At 41.7% G+C, this 27,764-nt stretch overlaps 1 protein-coding gene across 12 annotated transcripts in view; it reads right to left on the reverse strand.

The window, feature by feature from the left end:
* Positions 1-27,764, reverse strand: part of PPP2R2B (protein phosphatase 2 regulatory subunit Bbeta) — a 313,867-nt gene that overhangs the window by 77,976 nt on the left and 208,127 nt on the right. For all 12 annotated transcript variants that reach the window (XM_042986559.1, XM_042986545.1, XM_042986522.1 and 9 more), the window contains 2 exons: positions 26,999-27,164; positions 21,034-21,146 (listed from right to left, as the gene is read on the reverse strand). In XM_042986559.1, the coding sequence (XP_042842493.1) occupies positions 21,034-21,146; positions 26,999-27,164 (279 nt within the window). The remainder of the gene's footprint in view (positions 1-21,033; positions 21,147-26,998; positions 27,165-27,764) is intronic.

Consider the following 27,764-nt stretch of genomic DNA (forward strand, 5'->3'; position numbering starts at 1 on the left):
AAAACTACTAGAACTGATATATAAATTCAGTAAAGGTGCAGGATACAAAATCAATGTACAGAAATCTGTTGCATTCCTATACACTAATAATGAAGAAACAGAAAGTGAAATTAAGAAAATAATCCCATTTACCATTTCATCTAAAACAATAAAATATCTAGGAATAAACCTAACCAAAGAGGTGAAAGGCCTGTACTCCAAACACTATAAAACACTGATGAAAGAAATTCAAGATGATACAAAGAAATGGAAAGACATTCCATGATCATGGGTTGGAAGAACAAATATTGTTAAAACATCTATATTATCCAAAGCAATCTACACATTTAATGTAATCCCTATCAAAATGACAACAGCATTATTCACAGACCTAGAACAAACAACCCTAAAATTTGTATAGACCTCAAATAGCCAAAGCAATCTCGAAAAAGAAAAACAAAACTGGAGGTATCATAATTCTAGACTTCAAGTTATATTACAAAGTGGTAGTAATTAAAACAGTATGGTACTGGCATTAAAATAGACACATTCATCAATGGAATAGAATAGAAAACCCAGAAAGAAAACCACAATTATATGGTCAATTAATCTTTGACAAAGGAGGAATGAATACGCAACGGGAAAAAGATAGTCTCTTCAACAAATGGTGTTGGGAAAACTGGACAGCAACATGCAGAAGAATGAAACCACTTTTTTTCACCATTTACAAAAATAAACGCAAAATGGATTGAAGACCAAAATGTGAGACCTGAAACCATAAAAATCCTGTGAGAGCACAGGTAGTAATTTCTTTGACATCAGTCACAGCAACATTTTCTTGAGGCAAGAGAAATAAAAGTGAAAATCAACTACTGGGATTACATCAATAAAAAGTTTCTGCACAGTGAAGGAAACAGCCAATAAAACTAAAAAACAACCTTTTGAATGGGAGAAGATATTGGCAAATGACATATCCCATGAAGGATTAGTACCCAAAATATATAAAAAACTGATACAAAATTCAATACCCCAAAGACAATCCAATTAAAAATGGGTGGAAGACATGAATAGACATTTATCCACAGAAAACATACAGATGGCTAACAGACACAAAAAAGATGCCCAGCATCACTCATCATCAGGAAAATGCAAATCAAAACTACATTTAGTTATCATCTCACACCCGCTAGAAGTGTCAAAATAAAGAACAAAAGAAACAGCAAGTATTGGTGAGGATGTAGAGAAAAAGGAACCTTCTTACACTATTGGTGGGAATATAAACTGGTGCAGCCACTCTGGAAAACAGTATGGGGGTTCCTCAAAAACTTAAAAATAAAACTACCCTATGATCTAGTAATCACACTTCTGAGTTTTTACCCCCCAAAAATTTAAAAACCCCACTAACTCAAAGGGTACATGAACCCCTATGTTTATTTACAATAGCCAAACTATGGGAGCAGACCCAGTGTCCACTGATACATGAATGGATAAAGAAGATGTGGAATATTATTGAGCCATAAAAAAGAATGAAATCTTGCCATTTGCAACCACAGGGATGAAGCTAGAGAGTGTAATGCAAAGCAAAGTAAGTCAGAGAAAGACAAATACCATATGATTTCAATCCTATGTGGAATTTAAGAAACAAATAAGCAAAGGAAGAGAAAAAAGAGAGACAAACCAAGAAACAGACCCTTAACTACAGAAAACAAACTGATGATTACCAGAGGGGAGGTGGGTGAGGGGGATGGTTGAGAAAGGTGATGGGGATTAAAGAGCACACTTACCAAAATAAAAAAAAAAAAGTTCTTACATTCTAGCCATATAGGGTCACCTGGAAAGACTTAGCTAGCTCTAAATCTTCAATAATCAAGATTTAGAGGGGTTGAAAAATATGTACATCAAAGCAAGACTTTGGGCTTGATGTAATCAGGGATGATTTTTAAAAAAAATCAGGAGGGGCACCTTGGTGGCTCAGTCAATTGAGGGACTCACTCTTGATTTCCTCTCAGTTCATGATTCCACGGTCATGGAATCGAGCCCTACATCAAGTTCCCTGCTGAGCATGGAGCCTGCTTAAGATTCTCTCTATCTCTCTTTCCCTCTGCTTCTCTCCCTCATTCATGCTTTCTCTCTCTAAAAAGAAAGAAAAAGAGAGAGAGAAAGAAATAAGAAAGGAAAAACTTCTGCTATGTGATTCAATATTACGTAAAGCTATGTCTTGTACCAACAGAAAAACATAGCCTAGACTTTGGGGAACACAGTGATATTTCACAGTGACCAGCATGGTACTGGGGATATGTGATGTGACTAATATATATTGATGTCAAATATTTATAGGCAATGTACTTTGTGTCAGGCACAACACTGGGTCTTTGGAACAGGACAACAAATAAGACAGTCTCTGTCTTTAGGTTGCTCAATATGCTATTTTATGTGCCTTTTCACACTTGGGAAGTGATAAATGCTTGTTTGACAAGCTCTTTGTATACGCAAAGAGAGAGCTGGTACCTTGGCTGGCCATTACTGTATCCTTCCTTCACACATCTGTAGCTACAGATTCCAAACCCAGGAAGGTGTGAGAGACTGTCTCTTATACTTGCTTTCTATAATCATGATAGTACCTAATGCTTCTAGGGGGCTGACTATACGCCACTCCATCAAGCACATGACATGATTTATCTCCTTTAATCCACACAACCGCCAAATGCAACAAGGGCAATATGGGAGGGGTAACCTTACTTCGCAGATGAGGAAATAGAGGCACAGCTCTGACACCAGGCCCTATCCACCCTAGCGAGCACAAAACTACCCACCTATGACCCTACTATGGTTTTATGGCTATTGTGTCACCTGCCACTGCCATTTAAATCCTGTTTCCTTATCGTGGCGTGATCAGAAAAGGAGCTTGTGACGCCAATGGTTGTCTCATTAACTTCTGGCTATTGAAGGGAAAAATGCAGAGAATCAAGGCAGGTGCAGATGAGGACAGTTGGACTGAGAATTAAGTTAAATGATAAGCAAAACAAAGGCAGAGAATAAAGAGAAGATGTCACAGGAGGTTAAGAGAAAACTAATGAGCTCTTTTTTAAACAGAAAAAGAGAATGGAAGAGGTGAAGAAAGAAGCCAGGCTGCTGGGCTTGGCAGGGGGTCATTTATTGATCGACAAGTAAGAATGTGCCAAGAACAAAGACACAGATGAGGAAAATCATTTGCTGCAGTTTTCACAATGGGAGATGTCCAAGGAGGCAAAAAATGTAAATTTCACAGGGGAAGAAGATTATGAAGTAAGATTCTTCAAGTCCTCCAAAGGAAAGCCCTCCCCCCCTCCCTTTTTTTAAAGCATCAGTTTTGTTGGCAAACAAGCATCAAACCATCAAACCACATAGTTGGCCTTGATACTGACAGACACCTGAAGTTGTTTGGAGTATAGGAAACTGGGACGAAGTCTCATAATGACAGGGTCAAAGGAGACCTAGATTTGTTCAGGGAGCAGACTTTCTGTGGACTCTCCCAGAGAAAGGAGGGGGATCTAAAATTGGAGGCAAAGGAATAGCTTCTAAACAAGGAGAGCGCTGGAGTGGGGGATGCCTCAAAAGACACAGAAAGGCAGGGCGCCTTGGTGGCTCAGTTGGTTAAGCTTCCTGAGTTCAAGCCCCGGCATCAGCATCAGGCTCTCTGCTGTCAGTGTGGAGCCTGCTTCAGATCCTATGTTCCCCTCTCTCTCTGCTCTTACCCCAATTGTGCTCTCTCTCTCTAAAAAAAACAAAAACAAAAACAAAAACAAACAAACAAACAAACAAACAAAAAAACCAAAAACAAAACACCTTACAAAAAAAAGACACAGGAAGGCTAAGCAGAATTTGTCCAAATGTTACAGATGAAAGTTATGTGATCTATCTTGAGAGGGGAAACTACTTGCAGAAATGGAGGTGCATAAGGACTATTAGGGAAAGTGGAACCATAGTGAAGTTCAGCATGTAAACCAATAAAGGTGGCAGACAGACCTCTCTTCCTTTACAAGGAGAACCTGCTGCTGTCTGTCCAGGTTGGAGTGTTCACTTAAGGCTCTCTTGTTAATTTCCAAGTCTTTGAAGGGGTCTGACTCAAGACTCTCCCCAACTATTTATTTTTCCTTCATGAGAACTGTCTGGTTTAAATTGACATTCTTTTCTAGATATATTTATAGGTATATACGTTTTTTTTTGTCTTTAATTATAGAAAAGGAGATAACCCAGCTCTTGAGTTATGATACCAAATATAGGGAAGCATTTTCATTTTTCAAGGTTGCAGATTTAGGCAAGCTAAGTTTACAGACTGTTTGGAATTTCAATCTCTCAACATATAAGGCACTTGCAAATGCTTCTGCTCATATATATTTTTTCCCCTCCCTAGAAGGGACCAATGCCAATAAAGCTCATCTCTTCCTGAGTTATAGCTTTTTCCCTTCTGATAATCAGTAAGAATTATGCAAAGGCATAGCGTTGTTAGCAAACAGAAAGAGAGAGCAATCTAATTCCACCTGATCATTTGGCCTGGCACATTGTTTTTCCAGAACATATCTTACCACAGATGCTGGCAGTGTGGTTTCTATAGAAAAGCAGTCCAATTAAGGGGAAAATTTCTGCTAGGTCAATTTTAATGTCTAATGTTGAATTTGAATTTGTGAATGTGAAATAGATTAATAATGAGCTTGTGCTGGAAGAAAAAAATAGAATTCTCTTCTCGGTGGTGAAGACAAAGGAGAAAATAGCAAAAGAACTTTTTTTGGCTGTTTTTTAAGGAAATGTGACACGCACGGAAGGTTTTTCTTCATTGCTAACAGAAAATAAAGAGAGAAGGTCTAACATCTGACAGTGGATCCTTTGACCTAGGGAGATAATTCTGCACTTTTGGTGACTGATGGTTGGAGGGTGAGGCAGAGAATCTAAAAGAAGATTTGCCACCAGAGTCCTGAGCTAACTTTTAGCAACCTTGCGGGGAACTATTATTGTGCTATTATCCCAGAGGCCACTCACAGCAGATGGCTGCAGCTTCTTGTCTACAAAGAAGTGCTTACTGCTAAGCACATCACTTTTCTCAGCCCCGTGACAACTTAAAAGTTCACTGGTCTTTCAGAAAAGGGTGTTACAGCACGGGAACACACCTCGACTTTATCCACAGAGACTCAAATTGATGAGTTATTCTCCATTATCTCCTTATCTTCACTTACAGGTTTTTATTTTTTTTCCTTCTCAGAGTCTGTCATGTATGTATATATTTATGAATCTTTAATGGGTATATCCTTTAGGCCAGTGATAGGAACATTCACTGATGAGCCTTAAGTATTCAGGTTGTTGTGGTTAGGCAGATGAACTCTGGTCATTTGATCAAGTTAGAAGTCCCTCCCTTCCTACCTGTCCTCAGAACTGTATGCTTACAGGGGCATCTGGGTGGCTCAGTTGGTTGAGCGTCTGACTTTCGCTCAGGTCAAGATATTGTGGTATGTGGCTTTGAGCCCCGTGTTGGGCTCTGTGCTGACAGCTCAGAGCCTGCAGCCTGCTTAGGATTCTGTGTCTCCCTCTCTCTCTGCCTCTCCCCCGCTCATGCTCTGTCTCTCTCTCTCTCAAAAATAAATAAATATTAAAAAAAAAACTGTATGCTTCCATCCAAAAGCAACAACTGGGGTCTACCCATTATCTCTCTGTTGTGAGGATTCCTCATTTTCAAACTGGAGCCAGCTACCTATTATCAAATGGTTAATGCTAAAAGCCAGATCCTATGCCAGTATTGTTTTCTGATAAGAAGTACTATGATGTAGGTATGTTATCGACGATAAAATCAATACTTTTAGAGCTTAATAAAAGGCCCAAAGCCTTACAATGACAGAGCTGGGATTTGAATCCAGAGCTATTACTCTAAAGACTGCTACACTAGACTTTTATACCGCTATACGACACTCTCTCCCAGAACAGTTCCAACCGTGGGCCTCCCTCCCTTACCAGAGGGTAAGTAGAAATAAGTCAGCCTCACATTTCTTCTGGCAATAAGAACATTTTGCTCACACATTCTGAACAAACAAGCAATTATTCTGTTTTATTTTAAAGTATACATGTGACTTGTTCCTTCAGCTCCCACATCCCTCTGTGTACTGTCTTGACTCATATTTTGGGTTTGTCCACAGAAAATAAACTGCATTTCGAAGTCCTGGGGAATTTAAACTGGCAGCCAACACATTTTGGGCTGTGTTGTGATTATGAAGATATGCTTCTTTTTAAAATACATGAAGATGGAAAAAAAGAACAGTCCCACTGGCAAGAGGAATATGTGAGCTGGACAAACACACAGTGGCCCTTCTAATGCAGATGACTTAGGAACCAAAGTCCCTTGCAAAAGCCCTGGGGACTGGGTCTATCCTGGAATGAATGAGTTTCCACCCCAGTTTTGTATACCCAGAAGAAGCAGAAGGCAGCCTTTCTGTAGATGTGCTGTACAAGTTAGTAGTTTGGGTTTACTCAGGGCTTTGGGTTACTCAGGGCTTCTCCAAATGGAGTGTTCCAGGCCCTCACATTTTGCTAGCTACTTGGTAATTCAGGGAACATAAAAGGAAATGAATATTTGGGTAATGTCCAATCAATTTAAGCTTTTACATTTTTATTGAGGATCTTCAGACTTGCTGTCTTTCATTCAATCATTTTTTTCAGTTTTATGTTGTTTTCTCTCCCTAGATATACTTTGATATCCTGGACTATGGGGGCAGCAGGGTGGCCATAGTTGATCCTTGACTATCTTGGAGATTTTTGGCCAGTGAATGGGAGAATGAAAATGATGACAATAACCATGATTACTATGGCAATTAGAGAAATCGAGGGAAATCGAGGGCCACACATGGGAAATCAAGGGAAACTGAGGAACACACAAAGAACAAGCACAATACCAAACATGTTCTCCTTTGGTGTCTGGGAAAGCTGTGGAGGCTGATCTTGTTAGATGAGTGATAAGAGCCCTCGGTAAATGCCAGAGAAGCAAATTGCCCCTTCCTGGAGCCGGTGGGCATTTGTCTCTGTCATTCCTCTGGGCACGGGGCTCCATTCTCTCTGCATGGATAGCAGAGCAAATCCTGCTTTGGAGGCAGATGAGAGCTTTTTAAAATGGTTCTGCACTGGTAACCAACCTCGGTCACTTTTTTCTCTCTGGCCCAACTCTTGCATGGAAAATTGAGGTAATGATTTATATGTCGTAAGCAGTTCTGACAGGTGCACTCTGTCTTGGCTTCCTCCAGCCTCAGGACTAATCGGAAGCTTATCTTTTCCTTTGTGTAATAGGGAGCTGTCAGGTTCTATGACCCTCCAAACAATTCAATCACTCACAAGAGGATTCACCTTGGAGGGAGGACGCCTTCATATTGGAGAAGGTCCGTGGAGGCCATGCCCTGACATGTATCAAAACAGTGGCAGTCAAAGGGCTGGAGGGCAACATGGCCACACTGACAAGATGCCATTTGCTTCTTCAACTTAAACGCTTCCTATCTTCCAGGAACTTCCTGGTTTGTGCCGACAGCTTTTCTACCATGATGTACACCCTGTCTTGGGTGCAGAACCTTTAACTATGTGAGCAAAGAAGGGCTGTTTCCAAAAATGACCACTGCAGAGAAGAAAGGGCTTGCACCACTCTTGGGAGGAAAGAGCAACTTCCTTAGTAAGGTCTATGATGCCCAATGGTCTGGGCATGACCTGCCTGCCTTATCACCTGCACCTCGCTGGTACCACCTATCACCCTGTGCTCAGACTTTTCAGGCACTATGGCCTTCATTCCATCTCCTGGTCACCTGTGCAACTTCCCACCTCATGGCCTTATTCTCTGCTCTCTCCAAATGGATCAAATTCTCTGGTCTGTTCTCCTGTGTACCATCCACCTCTCTTCTGCAGGCCCCACCTGGTGTCAGTTTCACATTAGGGGGCATTTGATTCACACCCTTTCCAACCAAAAGAGACAGTAAGATCGTTGAGGGCAGGAACTGGGCATTCATGTTCACTGCTTCAAGTCCAGGGCCCAACGCAGTGCCTGGCTTCCAGCAGGGACTCAAGAAGTACTTGAAGAATTATGGAGAAAATGAATAAGAGACCTGGGTGGGGCATCTGTTCTTAGTTGATTTGACCATTACCTAGGGCAAAGGCATATTTAATCAGGACTGATGTGACAGTCAACTGTGAGTTCATGTGCAGAGATGACTTTACTGTGGGAAAGAACAGTGGTAACCAAATATGGCTTTGTCACTTCTGACTCAATATCTAACCTTATTAGTCCTACACTCGTTGATAATCTTATGTTCCTCTGCCACTCCCCCCCCCTTCCCTGCCCACCTCACCCAGAATGCTTTTCTCAGATGCTCTTTGAATTTGGAGAGCAAATGATTTTATTTTATTTTTTTTTAAGTGAAGCTTTCAGATGTTTCTAAACATCTGCTTTTTGGTACCAAAATGGGATAATTTAAATTTGCACCCCTTGTGTCTAGATGTTTTGACATTAAACAGACAATGCCCTTATTTAATTCAAAGTTGCAGAACCCTAAACCCCTGAAATAATGAGAGGAAGTGGAATCACAGAGCAGATAAAAAATGCTGAGAAGGAGCTCAGGCAGAGTTGAAATATACCACAGGATTGACTGTAATACCAAGCATAGACACAGGAAGTGGGCGCCATTATGCTTTGACATAAAAGTGCATAACCACCTAGTTTCTCACTGATCATCATCCCCGTGAGGGCACACATGTCTATCTATGACTACAGATGTGGACCCTTCTTTCCATAAATGCAGATTTGACAGATGTTAAGCTACACAGAAGGAAACGTGTGAACAGTGATGGTTTCTAGATTGGCTAATGCGGCATTTCTGCCTCAGGAGGTCTTTATGACAATGGGATAAAACCTCCATCGTCAGACAGTTGAAAATCATTGCTTTTGGGAAGCCAGATACTATGGTGGTTAAGAGTGGGGGAGTCTAGTGTCAGAGGACCAGGGTGCACTCTGGTTCTGCCACTTGCTAGTGAGCAAATGTGCACAAATTGCTTTCTCTACATGGAGCAGTTTCCTCATCTGAAACGGCAACAACAGTTTTAAGCTCATGGGGTTAAGGTGAAAATTCAATGGGGAAGCATGCAAAGTGCCTGGTGCTGTATCAGGCACTAGTAAGTGCTCAGTTAATGTTAATGAACTTGAAAGTCAAGAGAGAGCCTCTATTAAGAATCGTTCCTCATCACATTCTATGGCTGGAAGGCAGTAAGAACTTAATGAAAATGCTGCCAGGTGAACCTCTCCTTGGCTCGACCCAATTCTTTCAGAGGGCATTTCCCAAAGTGGGGTCCAGAGATGTGCTATTTGAAATAACACATCCACAAGCTGTTTGTTGTTACGTCTGTGATAACATAAGAAGCTAAAGACAGAATCGAATCAATGCATAGCTTCATTCACTGACAAGGTGTGGCTATAGAAAACTAAAGTGTCCGCTGAACTAGGAAGTGGCTTGGTGATGTGATGATTCATATTCTGGTGCCTTATCTATAGACTGCCACTGGGCCAAAGACCACATTTTGAGGAGAATGTCATAAAGAAAGGGATCCCATGAACTGAACAAAGGGTTTTTCATGGTCAATGAAGCTGGGTGGAAAATACCTCATGTATCTTAGAGTTTGACAGCATGTATCCGTATATTAAAGGTCTTGAGAAATCCTGAAATACGTCTGTTTAAATGTGTTTAAGTGAGAGTTTCCCCATATATTCTTGAGCAAGAAACATTTGTGAGAATGAATGTGTATAGGTTTTTATCACTACCTTTAACATTTTTTTGGTAAAGAACATGAGCCCAACTCATCATCTGATCACAACAAATTAAGTAAGTAAACACAAATTAACACCTTTCAGGTAGAAAATTCCTTTCTTGTGGCTCAATTATTTTATGGAAACCAAAGAATTAAATAAACATTTTTTTTTTCTGCTTATAACCATCTCTTTTAACATGCAAGTATCCTTAGGTTTTCCTCCAACCAGTTTCTTATGTACCCAACTCCCAAAGTATCTTTCTGTACATTAACCTCTAGGGAAATATTTAAAATCTTTTTCTCAGGTAAGGATAGCAATGCAAAATGCTTACCTTTATGTACCAGGTAAAGCCTGGCTTACAACATACTAGGATCAAAGGGACTATATCTTCTATTGAACTTGATTCCAAACCCATTTGTGTTAATTATTTTCTACAAAAATCTTATGCATCATGAGCAGATGCCCTAGAATTTTTGTGAATTCAAATTAGTTCTTTGCATAAGCTGGTAGCAAAAGGGATCTAGGCATATATTTCTGATCTCTGGTTAAGTAAGTCTAACCAAAAAACAACTACAAATCAGTTCTAGGCTTTGCTGACATTCTAAGGTTTCTTGAGCAATGCTCTGCTTGGCATTGTGCCACAAGCACTGCACGCCCACACACGCCCACATGTCGCTTTAGGGATTGGCACTCACACCTCTCCCTCTAGCAACAGTGAGCCAGGACCTGGTCCAGGGACAATGTCTTTCCCATCACACTGAAAATTCAGAGAACTCCACCTGAGTAATTCAGAAAATGGAGGTACTTTTCTCTTGGAATCATCCAGTTGTGCTAGGATTTTCCATTTACTGTAAAAACATACAGAGGGCCCTTTAAAGGAAAAGACCAGGAAAATAATACTGATAACTTCTCTTTTGAGAAACACCCACCTGGATCAGTGTGAATTAGGTTTGACACAGTGGAGACATCCTTGCTTGCAGAGCTTAAAAAAGTCCAGCAGCCTGCCTCGCCTGGCTAGCCTTACCACATCTCTGAAATTCAGATGAGCTAATGACCAGAGTCAGGAAGAGAATGGCTCAGAGTCTAGAATACTGTCCTGCCTCATGACCAGGCAATCTCAAGATAAACTCTATCAGAGGCCATTGAACACTGCGATTTTCTTCACTAATGTGGTTCTTTTCTTTTTCTCATGCTAGTGGACTTCTCAGCTTCCTATTGCCATTAAGTATACATATGGGGAGTGGCATTTACTAGTTCCTACCACATTCCAGAAGCCATGGTAGCCTTCCAAAGGGGGTGGGAGCGAGAGACAAAGAGAACTGGATCTTAAATCAGGTATAGGAGTCTGCTTATATTTGCATTTATGTTGGATCTGATTATGACACTGTAAATGCAGCAGAACAAAGGTAGCTTTCAGATGAAAGAAGATATTTATTGTCAGTGAATACACTCTGAATCTGAGGCAGCTTTGGAGAGTCAGTATAAACACACGTTCAGAATAAAGCACAATGGATTACTGGTCTCAGCTGTAACATTGCTTTGAACATTTACAATTATATTCATGAGACTTTCCTGAAACTCTTGGTGTCCAGGTGACAGACAAGAAGGGAGGGGAGAGGAGAAAGGTAATAATGCTGACCATGTACTGTTCACAAGGCATCAAGCTACATACTGTCAGCCTGTTACTCTATTTTATTAGCATGACCTTTATAGGAAGAATGTATAGTGACTTCCATTTTAAAGATGATGGCTGACAGGTGGTCAGAGCCCTAGCCCTTTCCTGCAGACACCGCAGTATAGTGTTAAAATCACAGACTCTGGAGTCAGTGTGAATCTGGTTAAAAATGCGACTCTGCCTCTTAGCAGCTATAGCCTGTGGGCCAGTCACTTCAGCTCTCTGAATTAAATCTCCTTATCTGTAAAATGGGAATAACAGCACCACCCACCCCACAGGACTGCTGTCAGGCTGTAATGAGATGGTGTTTATAACGTGCCCAGTGGAAAGTCTGGCACACAGTATGTGTTTAATTAATGTCTCAATAGTGTTAAGTTTTAGAGTACCCTGGCCATCAGATAGGCTGCCCCCTGATTCCACAAGGAGTAGGATGGGAAAATAACTTGAGTTTTACAATTATTTTTTTTTAGTTTATTTTGAGAGAGAGACAGAGAGAGCGAGTAGGGGAGGGGCAGAGAGACAGGGAGAGAGAGAATCCCAAGCAGGCTCTGCACTGTCATTGTGGCGCCCACCACAGGGCTTGAATTCACAAATAGCAAGATCATGACCTGAGGTGAAATCAAGAGTTGGATGCTCAACTGACTGAGTCACCCAAGTGCCCCAAGAACTTGAGTTTTAAAGGGCAGAACCACTCACACACAACCTCACTGACGTGCAGAAGCTTACTCCAAATCAAATCACAAATCACAAATCACTTTATGGAAACTTAGTGTAGTGCCAACCTTATTTTGATAGTAAAGATCACCCTCAGATTATCCTGTATAGAACCTTCAGGTGAGGAAGAGAGAAGAAGACAAAGAAGACAAAGAAAATGAAACCAGAGAACCTTGACCTTGGAGCGGACCTTTGAGGTCATCACGCCAATGGCCCTCGAACCCAGGTGGTCTTTGGGACTTCCCGGGATACAGCTGAGAGGGGAGAAGATCCCCTGGCTTTGCTCCTGCATGTTCAGAGTCAGTGAGCTGGGGACAATTGAAGACGTTCCCAGAGTCTGATGATCATCCCTGTTTGGTAAACCGTGACCTAGTTCCATGTATCTTTCCTGCTCCACCTTCTCCCAAAACAAAATGGAAAACTCACCTGAGCCCAAGGCACCAGCAGCTTCTACAGATTCCTTGACAGGTTGTTCTCTAGAGTTACTGCTTATTCAGAGTTTGCTTTACAATGAAGAGTCAGATGAGTATACCAGATATTCTACTTTAATGCGAGGGGAAGGATAGTAAAAACATGAATTCAAGTCCAAACACTACCACCTACCAGCTGTGTGACCTCAGGCACATTGCTTAACCTCTCTGACTTCAGGTCCCACATCTCTAAGATGAGGTTTGTTTCAGTAGCTACATGATAGGTGTAACTCGAAGATTAAGTCAGCCAATACAGGTAAAGTGTCCCTGGAACACAGCAAATGCTCAATCAATGTTTGCTGCCCTTATTCCCATTCCAATGGAATTGGTTCCTTCGCCTAACACTGCACACAACTAACACTGTCTCACCAAACGTTAGCCAAAGAACAGGAGAGGGACATCCACAACCCTCACCCCCAAGAGGCGAAACATGTCAAAACACAGAGGCTTGTCAGGAGGGTAGTGCCTGAGGCTCCTGTGGAGTGCTTTCTGATCCCATAACTGAAACCCCATGACACACACAGATACAATCAGATAATGATGGCAATCAATAATGATAACAGAAATTATTATTTATTTTCATAAACACAGACTATGTGCGTCCCGCTGAGTTACACACATCACATGCCAGCATTCGCTTTCAGGGCAGTCAATCAATGGGAAATCTCAATATCCACCCGCGGAGGCAGGAGGGGGAGGGATGGAGGCAAGGCTGAGAAATGACCCCCACCAGAGTGACACATTCACACAGTTAATCTGATCCAGGGGGCCATCCGGGGGCCATTGCAGGCCTGTGAATATGGAACAGGCTTGATTGATTTTCACTGCAGTAGCTAAACTCTTCATTGTTATTTGCAACAAATATAAGGAAAGGGGAGATGAAACTGTAAAAGGATTGGATATTAAGTCCCCAGAGCAGCAATAAATCACAAAATGAAGTCTCAAAAAATTAAAAATGGGCAGGGGGAGGCTGTATCTGTGTCCTAAGAGGCCTTGGCTATCAAAGCATAAAACCAAAATTAAAACCTGGGCAGTGATGGCCGATCGCGACTCATCCTGTAACTTGCTCTAAAAGTGGCCTGGGCTCACCCATCCTCCTGGAGTGAGCATCACCATGTGGGCATCACAGAAGCAGCAAGAAAACCTGGGGTTCTGTCTGCACAAAGCACAAAGTGTCTGCTTCTCGAGCCTCAGTTTCCTCCTTTGATAATGGGGAGAATTACATCCATACCACTAGAAAGAGGAATGTATCTATTCATGTCCTTCTTGCCATCCAGGATCCTGGGGAGCATCAAATGAGATCCCCAGCTTGAAAGAACATCTATCTTTCAAGATGCATCCTGGAAACTCCATCCCAATCCTGCACCTCTTCCCTTCTGTTCTTTCCCCAACATGGCACATTTCTGTGCTCTTCTTAGGACATTTATCCTACCCAGTGTTTCTCAAAGGGTGGCCCAGGCATCTCATGCATCAGAACCACCTGGGGGTTTTCCAGGAGGGGTCTCATCAAAGACATCAGTTGGTACCATTCAGACTTCCTAAACCAGAATCCCTAGTGATAAAGCTAAGGACTGTGTGCTACAGAGCATACCAGGTGCCCTTGAAGCACTCTGCAGTTTAATAACTACTGCTTCAATTAATTTCATGTTGCACCCACTTGCATTGGTCCCCTCCTTTCTCTCGAGGGAAGGGAGTGTGTTTCGCTCATCTTTGTGAGATCTACTTGGTAGTACATACTTAGCACGGTGCTTGACACACAGTGGGCACTCAGTAAATAGGATACAAATACATTAAAAGTTCTACGTGTCAGATGTTATCACCCTTATTGTTGTCAGGATAATGGACCACATAACAAATAGTCCTGTGTAATGGTAACTGGTAAGACCTCTGGGGTCAGATAGACCTGCACTCCATTCTTGGCTTTGCCACTAATTATCTGTGGGGCCTTAAGCCAGTACTTACCTCCTTGAGCCTCTGTTTACACATCTATAAAATGGGCATGATGCCTAAGGCATAGGATTGTGATGAAGAAAGAATTGTAAAACATATATTACACAGCTCAGCCCGGAGCCTGTCACTAGGGGAGGCTGAACAAATGTAGTGGCTATCAGTACACTTAAACCACTGGTCTATTTAATCAGTTCTTTAGAAAACAGATCAGGTAGTGAAACTAGTTGTTTCACAGAAAGAATCATTTCTGGGAAAACAGCTATTCTGTGTAGTCAGCCTTACTAACCCCATGACCTGTTAGCCACAATCCCTGAGAAGACCCTTTCAGAATTCAGAGCTAGCAAACGCTCTTGCTGACTGGCCATGGTTTTAGACAGTGGGTAGGGGGATATGCAAATAGCCACTGATGAGATTTGCAAACATCAGGATCATTCTATGTGGAAAAACATTAGCCTAGGAAGTCACAGGTGTGTGTCCCGAGGCTGAGAGGAAGACAGAAGTAGTCACCAGCAAAAGGTACGTGCATAAAACAGGAGGTCATTTAATCTTTCTGTCTTTAATCTTTCTAAAAAACAGTGCATCCATTGTGTGCCCACCCTGTGGCAGAAAAGCCTTTGTGACCCTCACCCATGTTCCTTCCTCCCTACCAAAGTCAAGCTCATACATTAAGAAAGCTTTGCCCCTTTGGGGCGCCTGGGTGGCTCAGTCGGTTAAGCGTCCGACTTCAGCTCAGGTCACGATCTCGCGGTCCGTGAGTTCGAGCCCCGCGTTGGGCTCTGGGCTGATGGCTCAGAGCCTGGAGCCTGCTTCTGATTCTATGTCTCCCTCTCTCTCTGTGCCCCTCCCCCGTTCATGCTCTGTCTCTCTCTGTCTCAAAAATAAATAAACATTAAAAAAAAAAAAGAAAGCTTTGCCCAAGAATTCTGAGAAACACAAATAATGCAAGTGCCCTGCCCTACAATCATGAATTAGTATTTTCTTAGAAGACAGAGGCTATAAGAAATCATCATGAAAACTTGGGAGTCAGATAGACTAGGTTTCAATCCCAGTCCTGGCATTTTCTAGCCATGAGATCTTGGGAGAAATCCTTGTCTACTCTAAGACTCCGTTTCCACTTCTGTGTAATGCATTCAATTAACAAATACATGGCCGACCATGTGCCACACACTCTTCTAGGTGTTGGAGCTGCGGGAGAAAACACAATGTGGTTCCTTTCTCTTGGAGCCTACATTTGAGTGGAGGTGGAGGGGCAGCAGAAAATGGACAAATGGTTTCTCAGGTAAGGATACAAGCTAACAAAAGAGGGGGAGGGTGAAGCCACCGAGAGTGAATGGGAAGATGTGAGTGTGCAATGTTCCCTCTGGTATTCTAGGGGAGCTTCTCTGAGGGAGGAAGGCTCTGGATGGTCCAGAGAGAATAACAGAATGTCCCTGGCAGAGTTACTGTTAGAACTACTTGGTACAGAGATGTGAAACGCAGCACCTGGCATATAGTAAGCATGTAATAAACATGGCTATTATTATTATTATTATTAACATTAACTGTAAGGAATATTTAGATAAAATCCATTAAAAACAGGAATTCATTACATCCCCTTTATTTTTGGGAGAGGTTACGGCAAGTCACAGCTTGGTAGATCACACCTTCTGAAATCTCTATTTATATCCAGTTAAAAAGCAAATTCCAATCTGGCCTAGGTTTCCAGGACACTGGCAGCCAACCATAATGAGGTGAATAATAACTCCAGGCTCATCCTGCAGGGAGAAATATGCTAAGTGTGATTTCTCACCACTCAGCTCCCATCCCAGGCTGATGAAGTTACTTGAACTATGAGTTTCTGTTGCCTAGAAAGGGGCTCTGAGGGTTTCTTACCTCTGGGTATTGGGAGGCTGGGAAAGAAGGGCAGGAAGAATCATGCTAAGTAGAGCTGCAGAAGACCTCAGGGTCATTGCTTCTGCATGTTGAGGTCAGAGATCTGGAAACTCACTGTGTATGAACGTGTGGGTAAGAAAGAAAGAGGAGTGGGTGGAAAGGGAGAGAGAGACAGACAGACACTATCCTAGAATAATAATGGCACTAATTAAGAAAAAAAACATTTCAAATCCTCAAATGTCTATGTCCAAGTGTGAGATTTCTAGTCCCAGCTCTGGAATAACCAGTTGGCAGACAATGGACAAGTCACTTCTCTGAGTCTGCACCAGGTTTAAGGGCTCAGGTCCAAGAGCAAAGTAGGTCAAGATTTGATTCTTAGCCCTGCATATTACTTAACCTCTCTGAGCTTCATCTGTACAAATGAGTATTTAATGGTGAACCATACGTCATGTGGTAGCTAGTGCAGAAAGAGTGTGCAGTATGATGCATGGGATATAATAAATGCTCAATAAATACTAGATGCCAGCATTTTCACCGGCCAAATACTTATCCTTTCTCACTGGCTGTTCTGAAGATGAATCAAGGAATTAGGTAAAAAAAAAAACACTTTGTGATATAAATGGCATTTTATAGCTATAAGGTGTTATTATTAAATTATCATTATGATTATTGCTTTCAATGTTATGATACTGAGCAGGAGATATGGTTTTCACAGAAGTGCTTCTCATAGTCTCTTTGGGTAATGAGTGACTGGATTGAAAAAGCTATCTTCCATGAAAAAAGGGAAAAAAAATAGTCACATTCTTGCTTTGAAAAGCTGAGCCTCCTAGCACTGAAACAGATCAGGTTCATTACTCAGTGAGGATTAATTAGCTGTCGGGTATTATTAAACGTTCTCACTCTCAAGATCCACATAGAACTGGAAACTATGAAAGTGAGCGAGAGGTAATCATTAGACAGGGAAGGGGGGAAAAGCTACAAATGCTGGCAATGCAAATTTTGAGAGAGGAGCATGTTAGTAAAATACAGGCTGATTAATATCACGTCAGCTCATTTTCTGTTTGGAGTCATTGTTCTGAATCCCAGGTCTTCAGAGTTGCTTGGGTTTTTTTTTTCTTCTACAACTGGGATCAAAAAGGAAAGGAGGCTGGCCTTTTCAGTGTTTTCATCCAAGAATGCTGCAGGGTGGATGATTACACCGAAACACAGTATATTTGAAAGCCTAGGAAAGTAGATGGGGTGAAATCGAATATGGGTAATTACAATATTATAGCAAATGTGTCTCTCAGGTTGGTACAATAACTATTGAAATGATTGAAAAGTAGCAGAGGCTCATAAAAAATGATAGCTCAGGGGAACCTTAAAAGATGATAGAATCCAGTGACCACAGACCTACTGTCTTAACTACAGGGGCTTGTGTTAAAGATGTCCATTCCTCAAGATCACTCAATTTGCTAAAGGGAATCACTGGGGCTGGGGCCCAGGGATCTGAATTTGTAACTAGGACCATGGATACAAAAGCACAGACTATGCAGTCCTCTGTGTGGCAGCTTAGAAACTAGCATGGAGAGAAGAAATGTGATTCACTGGCCCAGGGTCACACAGCTGGTTAAGAAGAAAGCAAGAATCAGAACTGGGGTTTTCAAACTTCCAGCCACACCTCAAGGCTTCCTTCCATGTCTGGTATGTACAAAATCTACTTCGTAACATCACTGTCTTACCTTAGGGAGAATCTCTGCTCTAAAGGAAACATGCACAGAGGCCTTCTCTTCATCATGGGGACAACATCTCTGAGTAGCTAACCACAGATGTATGAAGTCCCATAGGATGCCACAGCCAACAGGAATTCATTGTGGGAACTACAGATGGCATCTGAGAAAGTCCATTCACAGAGAAAACAAGGACAAGGTGACATGTGGGCAGAAGTTCATGTCGTGAACCCCCCAGTGGCACCTAAGCCATCTGTGTTCCTTACAGGATTGCAAAGTTCCAAGGGGCTACAGATGGTCTTACTCCCTTTGGATAGGCAGCAGACTGTCTGCCACTTACTAGACATCAGTGAAGAGTTTGTGGAATGAATACCACAGTATAAAAAGTATATGAAAAGGACAAGAATACACATTTTTTCCTGTCAGTAGGGAGTAGTAACAGTCATGATAATGATAATGATGAAGATAATATTAAATGGCCAGCAGGGAACTAACATTATCGAGTGTTATGTGTGAGTGAGACATTGCACCGGCTAACATTTCATCACACACAATAGAGCATGGGATCCTTGCAAAACTCCTGGGAGGCAGTGAATCCTTGTAATGCACATGGGACTTTGGAGGCATAAAGAGTTTAGTTCATATGACCAACATCCCTGGCTGGAAAGCAATAGAGCCAAACTTCTAATCCAGGGCAGACTGACTCAATGTCCATACTCTTCACTACTCAACCCTCAGGTCTGCAAAACCTCTGAGCATTTAGACCATCAGCCCATTCTGATACAGAGGACTTGCATGGCCATTCTTGAGGCTGAGGAAGCAGGTTGATGAGACGAAGCTGAGAAGCCAATGCTTGTTTGCTCAGAAGAAACTCAAAGAAAAAGTAGGTAACCACAAATACTGGGTAAACACATGATAGCCTAGCACTGTGGCCAGCACTGAGCCTGTGCTCAAAAAGTACCCACTGAATAAAGAGAGGAACAAATGAATTAATGAATTAATGAACAAATAAACAAGCAAGGTAACCAGGCACATGCTGATCCTTCAGTTCCCATATCTGCTTCTCAACCTATGGTGACAACCTCTTTTCCCTACATGTACTGCACTGTCTCTCTGATCTCAGTTTTTGGTCTTTAGTAGGGCAGCTGGTATCTGAAAACACATATTTGAAAGGTTTGAAAGTCCCTTGGGGCTAGGGCTGGTCTCAAGATGTGGATCTGGGAATGCTGTACCATTCACAGTATGCACATCTAAAACCAAACTCACCACCAAGCCCTGAACCACTTTACCTTGTATTTAGAGAGCCTTCCCCTAAAAGTTTGCTCTGAGAAATACATTTCTTAAAAATTTTTATTAAAAAAATTTTTTTTAAATGTTTATTTATTTTTGAGACAGAGAGAGAGACAGCATGAGCAGGGGAGGGTCAGAGAGAGAGGGAGACACAGAATCTGAAGCAGGCTCCAGGCTCTGAGCTGTCAGCCCAGAGCCTGACGCAGGGCTTGAACTCATGAACAGTGAGATCATGACCTAAGCCGAAATCAGACGCTCAACCAACTAAGCCACCAAGGCACCCCTATTTATTTTTGAAAGAAGGGCGAGAGAGAGAGAGAGAGAGAGAGAGAGAGAGAGAGAGAGAGTGAGTGCAAAAGCAGGGGATGGGCAGAGAGAGAGGAAGAAAGAGAATCCCAAGGTAATACCACAGAGCCTGACAGGAGGCTGGATCCCACAAATTGAGAAATCATGACCTGAGCTGAAATCAAGATCTGGACGGTTAATCAACTGAGCCACCCAGGTGCCTTGAGACATCCATTTTTAAAAAAAAAAAATTGTTTTTAGGTTTATTTATTTATTTTGAAAGAGAGAAAGAGAGAGCAAGCACGAGCAGAGGAAGGGAGACAGAGAAGAGAGAGAAAATCCCAAGCAGGCTCCACACTGTCAGCACAGAGCCTGACATGGGGCTCAATACCACAAACTGTGCAATCATAACCTGGGCCAAAATGAAGAGTCAGATGTTTAACTGCCTGGGCCACCCAGGTGTCCCCAGAAATCCATTTTTAATACCACTTTCCTATGAGACCTTTTCTGATCTCTAGAACCAAATATAATTTCTTCACCCTTTGATCAAACTGTAACTCTCACTTACTGCATTTAACTTACTCTATTTACTGTCATAAGCATTTTTATAGGAGACCTCCAAATCCTTTCCTTACCAGACTGTGACTTTCTGGAGAGCAGAAGGGGAGCTACTCAGACTGATAGCAGAGATCATATACTGACTACCAGCCATGGAAGGAGGGCACATTTTTAGTGAAGTATGAGGTTCACCGTTTAAAGTTTAGTAAGTATGAGGTTCACTGTTTCACAGACAGAGAAACTAAAAACAAATTGCATGACTCAAGTTCAAAAGGGTTAGGTGACTACGTGAGATTCTACGGAGTGGCAGAATTCAAACCCAGGCCTATGAGATCCAGAAGTTCACGTTCTGAACCATGAAACCCCAGCTTGCCACGTGGGTCATCCCATCCCCTATGCCTTGAGTACAGAAACATTTTAGAGAACATGAGCACACAGAGGCTAAGCATATAGTAATGCATGGCAGTGGCCACGTGGGCGAGTCCTAGGGGGTTAAAAGAAATGCATGAATCTGTAGTCATCAGAGCCTGGCCCCTATCTTGCCCACCCCCCCCTCCCATCTGCCACCAGACACTCAGACAGGTCGAGCTCCCACTTCACCTCCTTTACTCACACGTTATAGTTGCAACCAACCTCTAGCAGCAACCCACATGCGGCTGAACCCGGGAACCCTTCCCCTGAGCCTGGTGGCCAAGAGAAATGAAAGGCGGTGGCCAAAGCTGCCGCTGGGCTCACCCGCAAGGTTGTGATGGTGGCAGGATCCCGGAGCCGGCCCTCCTCATCTTTCAGGTTGTAACCTTCTGGCCTCTTATCACGCTCGCTGACTTTCCACAGCTTCACAGTTTTATCTGTGGAGGGCAACCAGAGCAAATCAAAATTACAGTGAAATGAGCTTGAAAAGGAGTCTTCTATGTGGATGGTGGTGGGCGGGGGTTGGGGAGCAGGGAGAGGTGGAGGTAAGGATGGAAGGAAATGCTACAGAAGCTGGTTCATATCAAGGGTTCCGCGCATAAATCTCATGTCATCGGAAGGCAGAGCTCATGTTTCAAATCAAAAGTATACACTGTGCTGAGACCAATGGTTTTCCTGACGATGGCCTATGAAATTTAGAGCTTACACGTTATTTTGGTTCATTCAGTAAAAATATTTATTGAACACTGAATCAGAGCAGCTACATATACAGAATTAGCTATGTAACTATGTTATCAGCATTTGCTATGGAAAATGTATTTAATATTCACAATAACGCTGAGAGGTAGATACTCCCATTTCAGTCCTATCCCACCAAGCACTTCCTTACCATGACCTGAAAGGCCCTCCGTGAGCCACACCTGGAGTTCCTCATCCTTTCTGGTCTTACCCTGTGAGCCCCAGTCACCCTGCGCTCCAGCCATATGGCTTCTTTATAGCTCCCTGTTCACATTATCCCCACTCCAGCCTTAGGCTTCCCATGAGCTGTGCCTTTAGCCAGGAAGCCTTCTACCTCCTCATCACGTGACTTGTCCCTTCACTTGGTTCTATTTGTGTCCCACGCTCAGAGGGGCCTTTCTGAATCAACCTGCATCAAAATGTCCCCACCATTCTCATGCTGCTCCCCCCTGCTTTATGTTTCCTCCTAGAACGTTTCGTTATCTGACAACATATTTGTTATGCCTCCCTCACTAGAACATAAAGTCCCTGGAGGCAGGGATTCTGTCTTGTTCATCACTACACATCCAGCACCTGTAACAGTGCCTGGGACACAGAAGATGTTCAACAAATATTAGTTGGGTGAAAGAATGAACCCCATATCTACACAGTGCATCTTGCTAGCAATACTCAGAGTTAGAAAATGGTAGGATCATTCATCAAAATGCTCCTCTCCCATTGCAGTCTCCAGGCTTGGAGTCCCCAGCTGGAAACGACCTTTTGCAACTGTGTTCTGTTCCAGCACTTTACACTACTTGCTGATCCCAGTGATTCTCCACTGCAATAAAACAGGGCAAGATCTCCAATGTCTACAGGGGTGAGGCAGGCCAGGGGAATGAGTGAGAGGGACTGAGGGCTTGGAAGGCAGGAGATGGTGAGCTCCATCTGCAGCCTTTTGATTTGTTTCCTAAGAAGATGTGTTTGGGCCAAACAGAACGTATGTGTGGGTCACGTGCCCTTTGCAGGCTTTCCTGAACAGGTCCTGCATTCATTATTTGTGCTTGCTCTAGCTTTTCTTGTGCAGGGCAGGGACTCAAAAGCCTTCTCTGTATCTTCCTGTGCCTGCCCAGGGTTGGCTTTGGAACCAGACAAGCTTGGGCCTCACCGCAACTCCAGCCAGCCGCGTGGCCAAGGACCAGGATTCCTGTGTAGTAGGTGCCCAGTATCTCTTCAGTGAGAAACAAATGGGCGCAATAGTTTTTTCAGGAAAAAGAGTACAGAATACCTAATTAAATCTGAACTTCAGATGAAGAGCAAACGACTTTTTAGGATAAGTATGTCTCAAATATTTCAACCTTACAAATAAAGACACTTAACTTCTCTATGCCTCAGTTTCTTAAATTGTGATTTGGAGAAACAGTGTCTTCCTCATGGGGCTCTTAGAAGGACTGAATGAAACCCAGTGTTTAACGTAGGGTTGGGGTGTCTAATAATGGTTGACAAATAGCAGCTGTTACTCGAATTCGCAAAGTGGCCAACTGTTCTTTGATGACAACCTGTTGCTCTGACAGCATTAGCTTCATCCCGTGATGATGTCAGCACACCCTGTTTCTTCCATAATACTGTTGGAAGAAGAGCCACACCTCACCCAGCCTGTCCCAGGGTTCCCTTTCTCCTTTGCCCCCCTCATCTTACCTCCCCATGTCTCCCCACCAAATGCCTCGTCCTCAGAGGTTTGACATGTATCCCATCCTGAGGTAGGCTTTCAGCAACAATTTGGCTACTTTAACAGGTAAGTGCCCCTGTCTCTTGTTCTCTGGGGAGGACTCAGGCTGGTCACGTCTACTGGCACACGTGGCATGGCGGCCAAGTGTAAGATTGGTGTGCTCTGAACTGTGTGCCCCCTCTGGCTTGTACTGGGACGGAAGGCACGGAAGCCTTTCCTAGATACTGAGTTGAATTCAGATCGTCCTATCTGTATGCCAACGTTCCTCTGGGCCTCCCTTCTCTGGATATCCTGCTATAACACTGCACTGCATGTTAGGGTCAGAAACTGAAACAGAGGCCGTATTTATACAGTCACTTGATTAGTGACTGGTCAGCTGTGACTCAGAACAACACAGACCAGTGACTTTTAACACCAAATACTTTCTACTGCTTGGCTTTGGAATATATCCCGTCCCGTTTGCAAGGCAATTCTTCTATTTTTCTTACTACGAATGACACATTGCTACACGGAGAAATCATAGGTAAAACACAAAAAGCAAGAATCAACTATACCTCCTCCAGTCAGGGACAATATCTGTTTTGCACAGATATTTGCAGTATTTTCTTCTATGCATTTTTGGGGGATGGGTATGAACCTATTGTAAGACTGCATGTACTGGTTTTGTATTCTCTCATTTTATCCTTCTTTCATTATACATGTGGTAAATATAATTGCAAAAAATGAAAATAAGCTGGAAAGTAAAAAAATAAAATAAAATCTCCCTCAATTCCACTAGACAAAGATAACTATTAGGGAAATTTTGTGCACATCCTTTTATTACATTTGATGTGTAATTATACAACCTTTTCATATATGTAACATGCTATGCATAGTTTATAATATGCCTTTTCCTAACCATATCTACCCATATTAACATATATTCCTATAAAAATATAATTTATAATAGTCAGAATTTGTTAACATTTAAAGTTCTACTATTGGGAGATTTATCAGTAAATTAGAAAAATGATACAAGGAAATGCCATGCAGTCGTTGAAAATGCAGTGGTATTTTAGAAGAACATTTAACAACTAGGAAGATATTTCTGTGGTTAAGTGTTATATTATTAAGGAAAAAAATCTTGTTTCAGAACAGCTTATAGAATAATCACATTTTCATTAAGAAGCAAAAAGATTTATCCATTTATCCACATCTCTGCTTTTTATCATTAAAAGACATTAATAGCAGTTCTCTCTTGGTGTAAACACTTTAGTATCTTCATTTTGCTTCTCAGTATTTTCTAAAAAAATTTTCTTTTTTTACAATGAGCACATACTTCTTTCATAGCATGCAAAAACAAATCAATTATACCTTTCCCTCTCATCGTAAGTATTAAAACAGAAGTAGAAAGCTAGATAAAGCAAGGTGTTTTCACCAGGCAAATATTTTCAAAGTCTAGATTGAAAATTGAGCGTTGGTTTTACTTTTCATTAAAAATGGTAAAGTTGACAAAATATGCTTGTAGAATGTAAAACTGTACCCAACTATAATGAGATAAGTACAATTTTTTAAAAAAGATAATTGATGCTGAATTCAATCCAATTCCCTATGGCTGGGTTGCCTGGAGTCATTCTCGACTTTATTATCACACAATTTTTCTTGACTCAGTATCTCGAAGCTTTGTGGATAAAAAAGTCGAAGGAACATGTGGCTGTTACTGTGAGTAATGACTTTTCTTTTTTCTGGCTGGCTCTCTGAGTAGTTTATCATTACTTGTGGCAGCTTTTAAACACAATCTTATCATCTATCTTCATTTTCTCTTTTGTACAGTAATTCCAATTGTCTTTCATTAATTTTTGCATGTTAACCTATTTGGCTTGAGGGGAATTCTCAACCTCAATATTAGTATAAAAAAGAAAATTGTGAAAGAACATGGGAATTTTTCTTCTAAGAATCATTTTGAGATGCTGTTGGCATATGAAATAGCATCCCAAATGGGAAGATAATATCCTTGTTAATCAAAAAACTATTTAAAAACTCAATTAACAGAACATTATGCTATATAATTAATCTTCATTGCATATCAACGATTTCCTTCCCATCCCCCCACAAAGCAGTTAATAAGTCTTTGAATTTTATAGTAATAATCAATAGGGTCAGTTTCATAATATCAAGTAAGCTAGCCATAGAAGATAATCAGACACTTTTCCTCTGCCTGAAATAATTAAGTCAAAATCATCAGAAGTCTCTTTTATTCTCAAGTGTTGGGTATGCAGAGCCTTTGAGTAAAATTTCAATAGCAAAACAAAACAAGGAGGAGAAGGAGGAGGAGGAGGAGGAGAAAGAAGAAGAGGAAGAGGAAAAAGTATTCATGTGGTCTGACTTTCAAGAAATCAGGGTTGAAAAAAGTAAACCCAACAATACATACAGTTCTGAGAAAAAATTAAATGACTTAGAATCTGAGATAAGCTATCCTTGAATAAGCCTACACTGGCTGTTTCAGAAGTGCCATGTTTTAAATTTCTACACTGGGTTTATAACCAAAGGATTTTTGGTTCACATGTGTTAAAAGGATACAAGGAACAAATTTACAAGACACTCAAAATGCACAATCCAAAATTAATCATGATAAAGCTCTCTGTGTGTTTCCTGTCAGCCTTTAAAAATGTTAATATATGTTTGATCATATTACATACCTATGAGCATTACCCTGTAAGTGTTGGGGATAGACAAAAAGCAAACCCCTTGTTTCCTGATTTACATTTACACGTATAGCCCTTGTAGACAGACTCACACATGAGATGAAATGAATCACTTCCCAGCTTATTTGCTTGGTAGGGGGTTTTCAAATTTTTTTTTTAATTTTTTTTTAACGTTTATTTATTTTTGAGACAGAGAGAGACAGAGCATGAACGGGGGAGGGGCAGAGACAGAGGGAGACACAGAATCGGAAGCAGGCTCTAGGCTCGGAGCCATCAGCCCAGAGCCCGACACGGGGCTCGAACTCGCGGACCGCGAGATCGTGACCTGAGCTGAAGTCGGACGCTTAACCGACTGAGCCACCCAGGCGCCCCTGGGGGTTTTCAATTTTTATACACTAATCCTCTTAATTTTTATGCTATTCAATTAGTTCCCTTTACCATATGATTTTATTCTGAATTGTTCTGAGTGTGGATGGATTCTTTCAGAAGGGTATTATGAGCCTTTAGGGCAGGTAATTTCACTGTATAAAGGTTTACCAAATTCACATGAAATTTGTCTCTCTATTCAACCCCCATATCCTTTCTCTCTGACCTACTGATATCAACTCCCCCTAAAATAATAAATGATATAAGAAGAGAATGGGGGAAGAAAGAGAAAGAAACCACTTCTTGGTCTATACTTTGGAAGGGTCCACCCCTCTTCTTCTTGACCAAGAATTTGATGGTGTAAGAAGACACAAACATCTCCTTTATAAACCCCACATATATTCAGGATTAATAATTTCTAATCAGTATGCCAAACGCATAGGGATGGCATGTTGAGTTTTCTGAAATATGTTCCCAGAAAAACACTTAGTGAATCTTAAGAAAGGAAGTCAGATTCTAAACACACCTAAAACTAATCTGTACTAACCAAAAACTGGAGATCATGGGTCTCACCTAATTCGGTTATAAATTTGTTATTTTTAAAAAGAATACCTGCTATGTACTGAGGGTTTACTCTATGCCAGGCACTCTGGTAGGCACCTTGCAAATATTGTTTCTAAGTTGTTCAAATAGCTTACAAGGTAAAAAGAAAAACTGAGCCCAGGAAAGATTGAAATATGTGGTTTGCTGACAGCATCTCTGCAAATACCAAACAAGCAAAGTCACCTCCACGTACCATTAGTAGACAGAAGGAAGTAGGCTGCGTTCTGCTGAGGGAGCCATCTTATTTTATTGATTTTTTCTTCTATTTCTAAACTCTTCAGGTAATCGAACTCGGGTTCATGGCTCTGGAATGTGCTGTAAACATTGTATTCACCCCTACGATGAACCTGATTTTTACTCTGTAGGAAGGGAAAAAGAACAGACACACACACACAACACACACAAAAGATGAAATCACATAAGCCAACTGCAAATTTGCCAATTGCTTCTTTTTCTGGGCAGAGACATGGGGAGGGATGGGCCAGTCATGTCACTGTAGAATGAGGGCAGACCCACGGCAACAAGTTTACCTTAGCTGAGTGACCTCCACAGCATTTGATCATGTACCGCATTGGTGAATATTGGCACCTCCTATATACGTACATTTATAAATTATATACATGAACTTCGGTACTAATATATGGTATACATAACATATACGTAAAAATTGATGTTAAAATAGGACACAATTCAAAAATACATATAAATAGATATTCTAATATTTTCTTTCTACATCTCAATGGATGTCTTGGACACACTCAGGACTGATCTATCCCACACTGATGTCCACAGTGACATACATCAGTCCCTCACAAAGACTATAAAACCATGGCATCTGCACGTGTTGCTGGCCATTTAAAATCTCACCAGAACCTCACAGAGTCTCTGAGAAGTAGGGAGGGTGGGGAAATTGACAGGAGAAGTTCAGAGGTAGTAAAATGACCTCTCCGGGTCACACA

The sequence above is a fragment of the Panthera tigris genome, chromosome A1 (genome assembly GCF_018350195.1).
Source record: "Panthera tigris isolate Pti1 chromosome A1, P.tigris_Pti1_mat1.1, whole genome shotgun sequence".
Taxonomy (NCBI): Eukaryota; Metazoa; Chordata; class Mammalia; order Carnivora; family Felidae; genus Panthera; species Panthera tigris.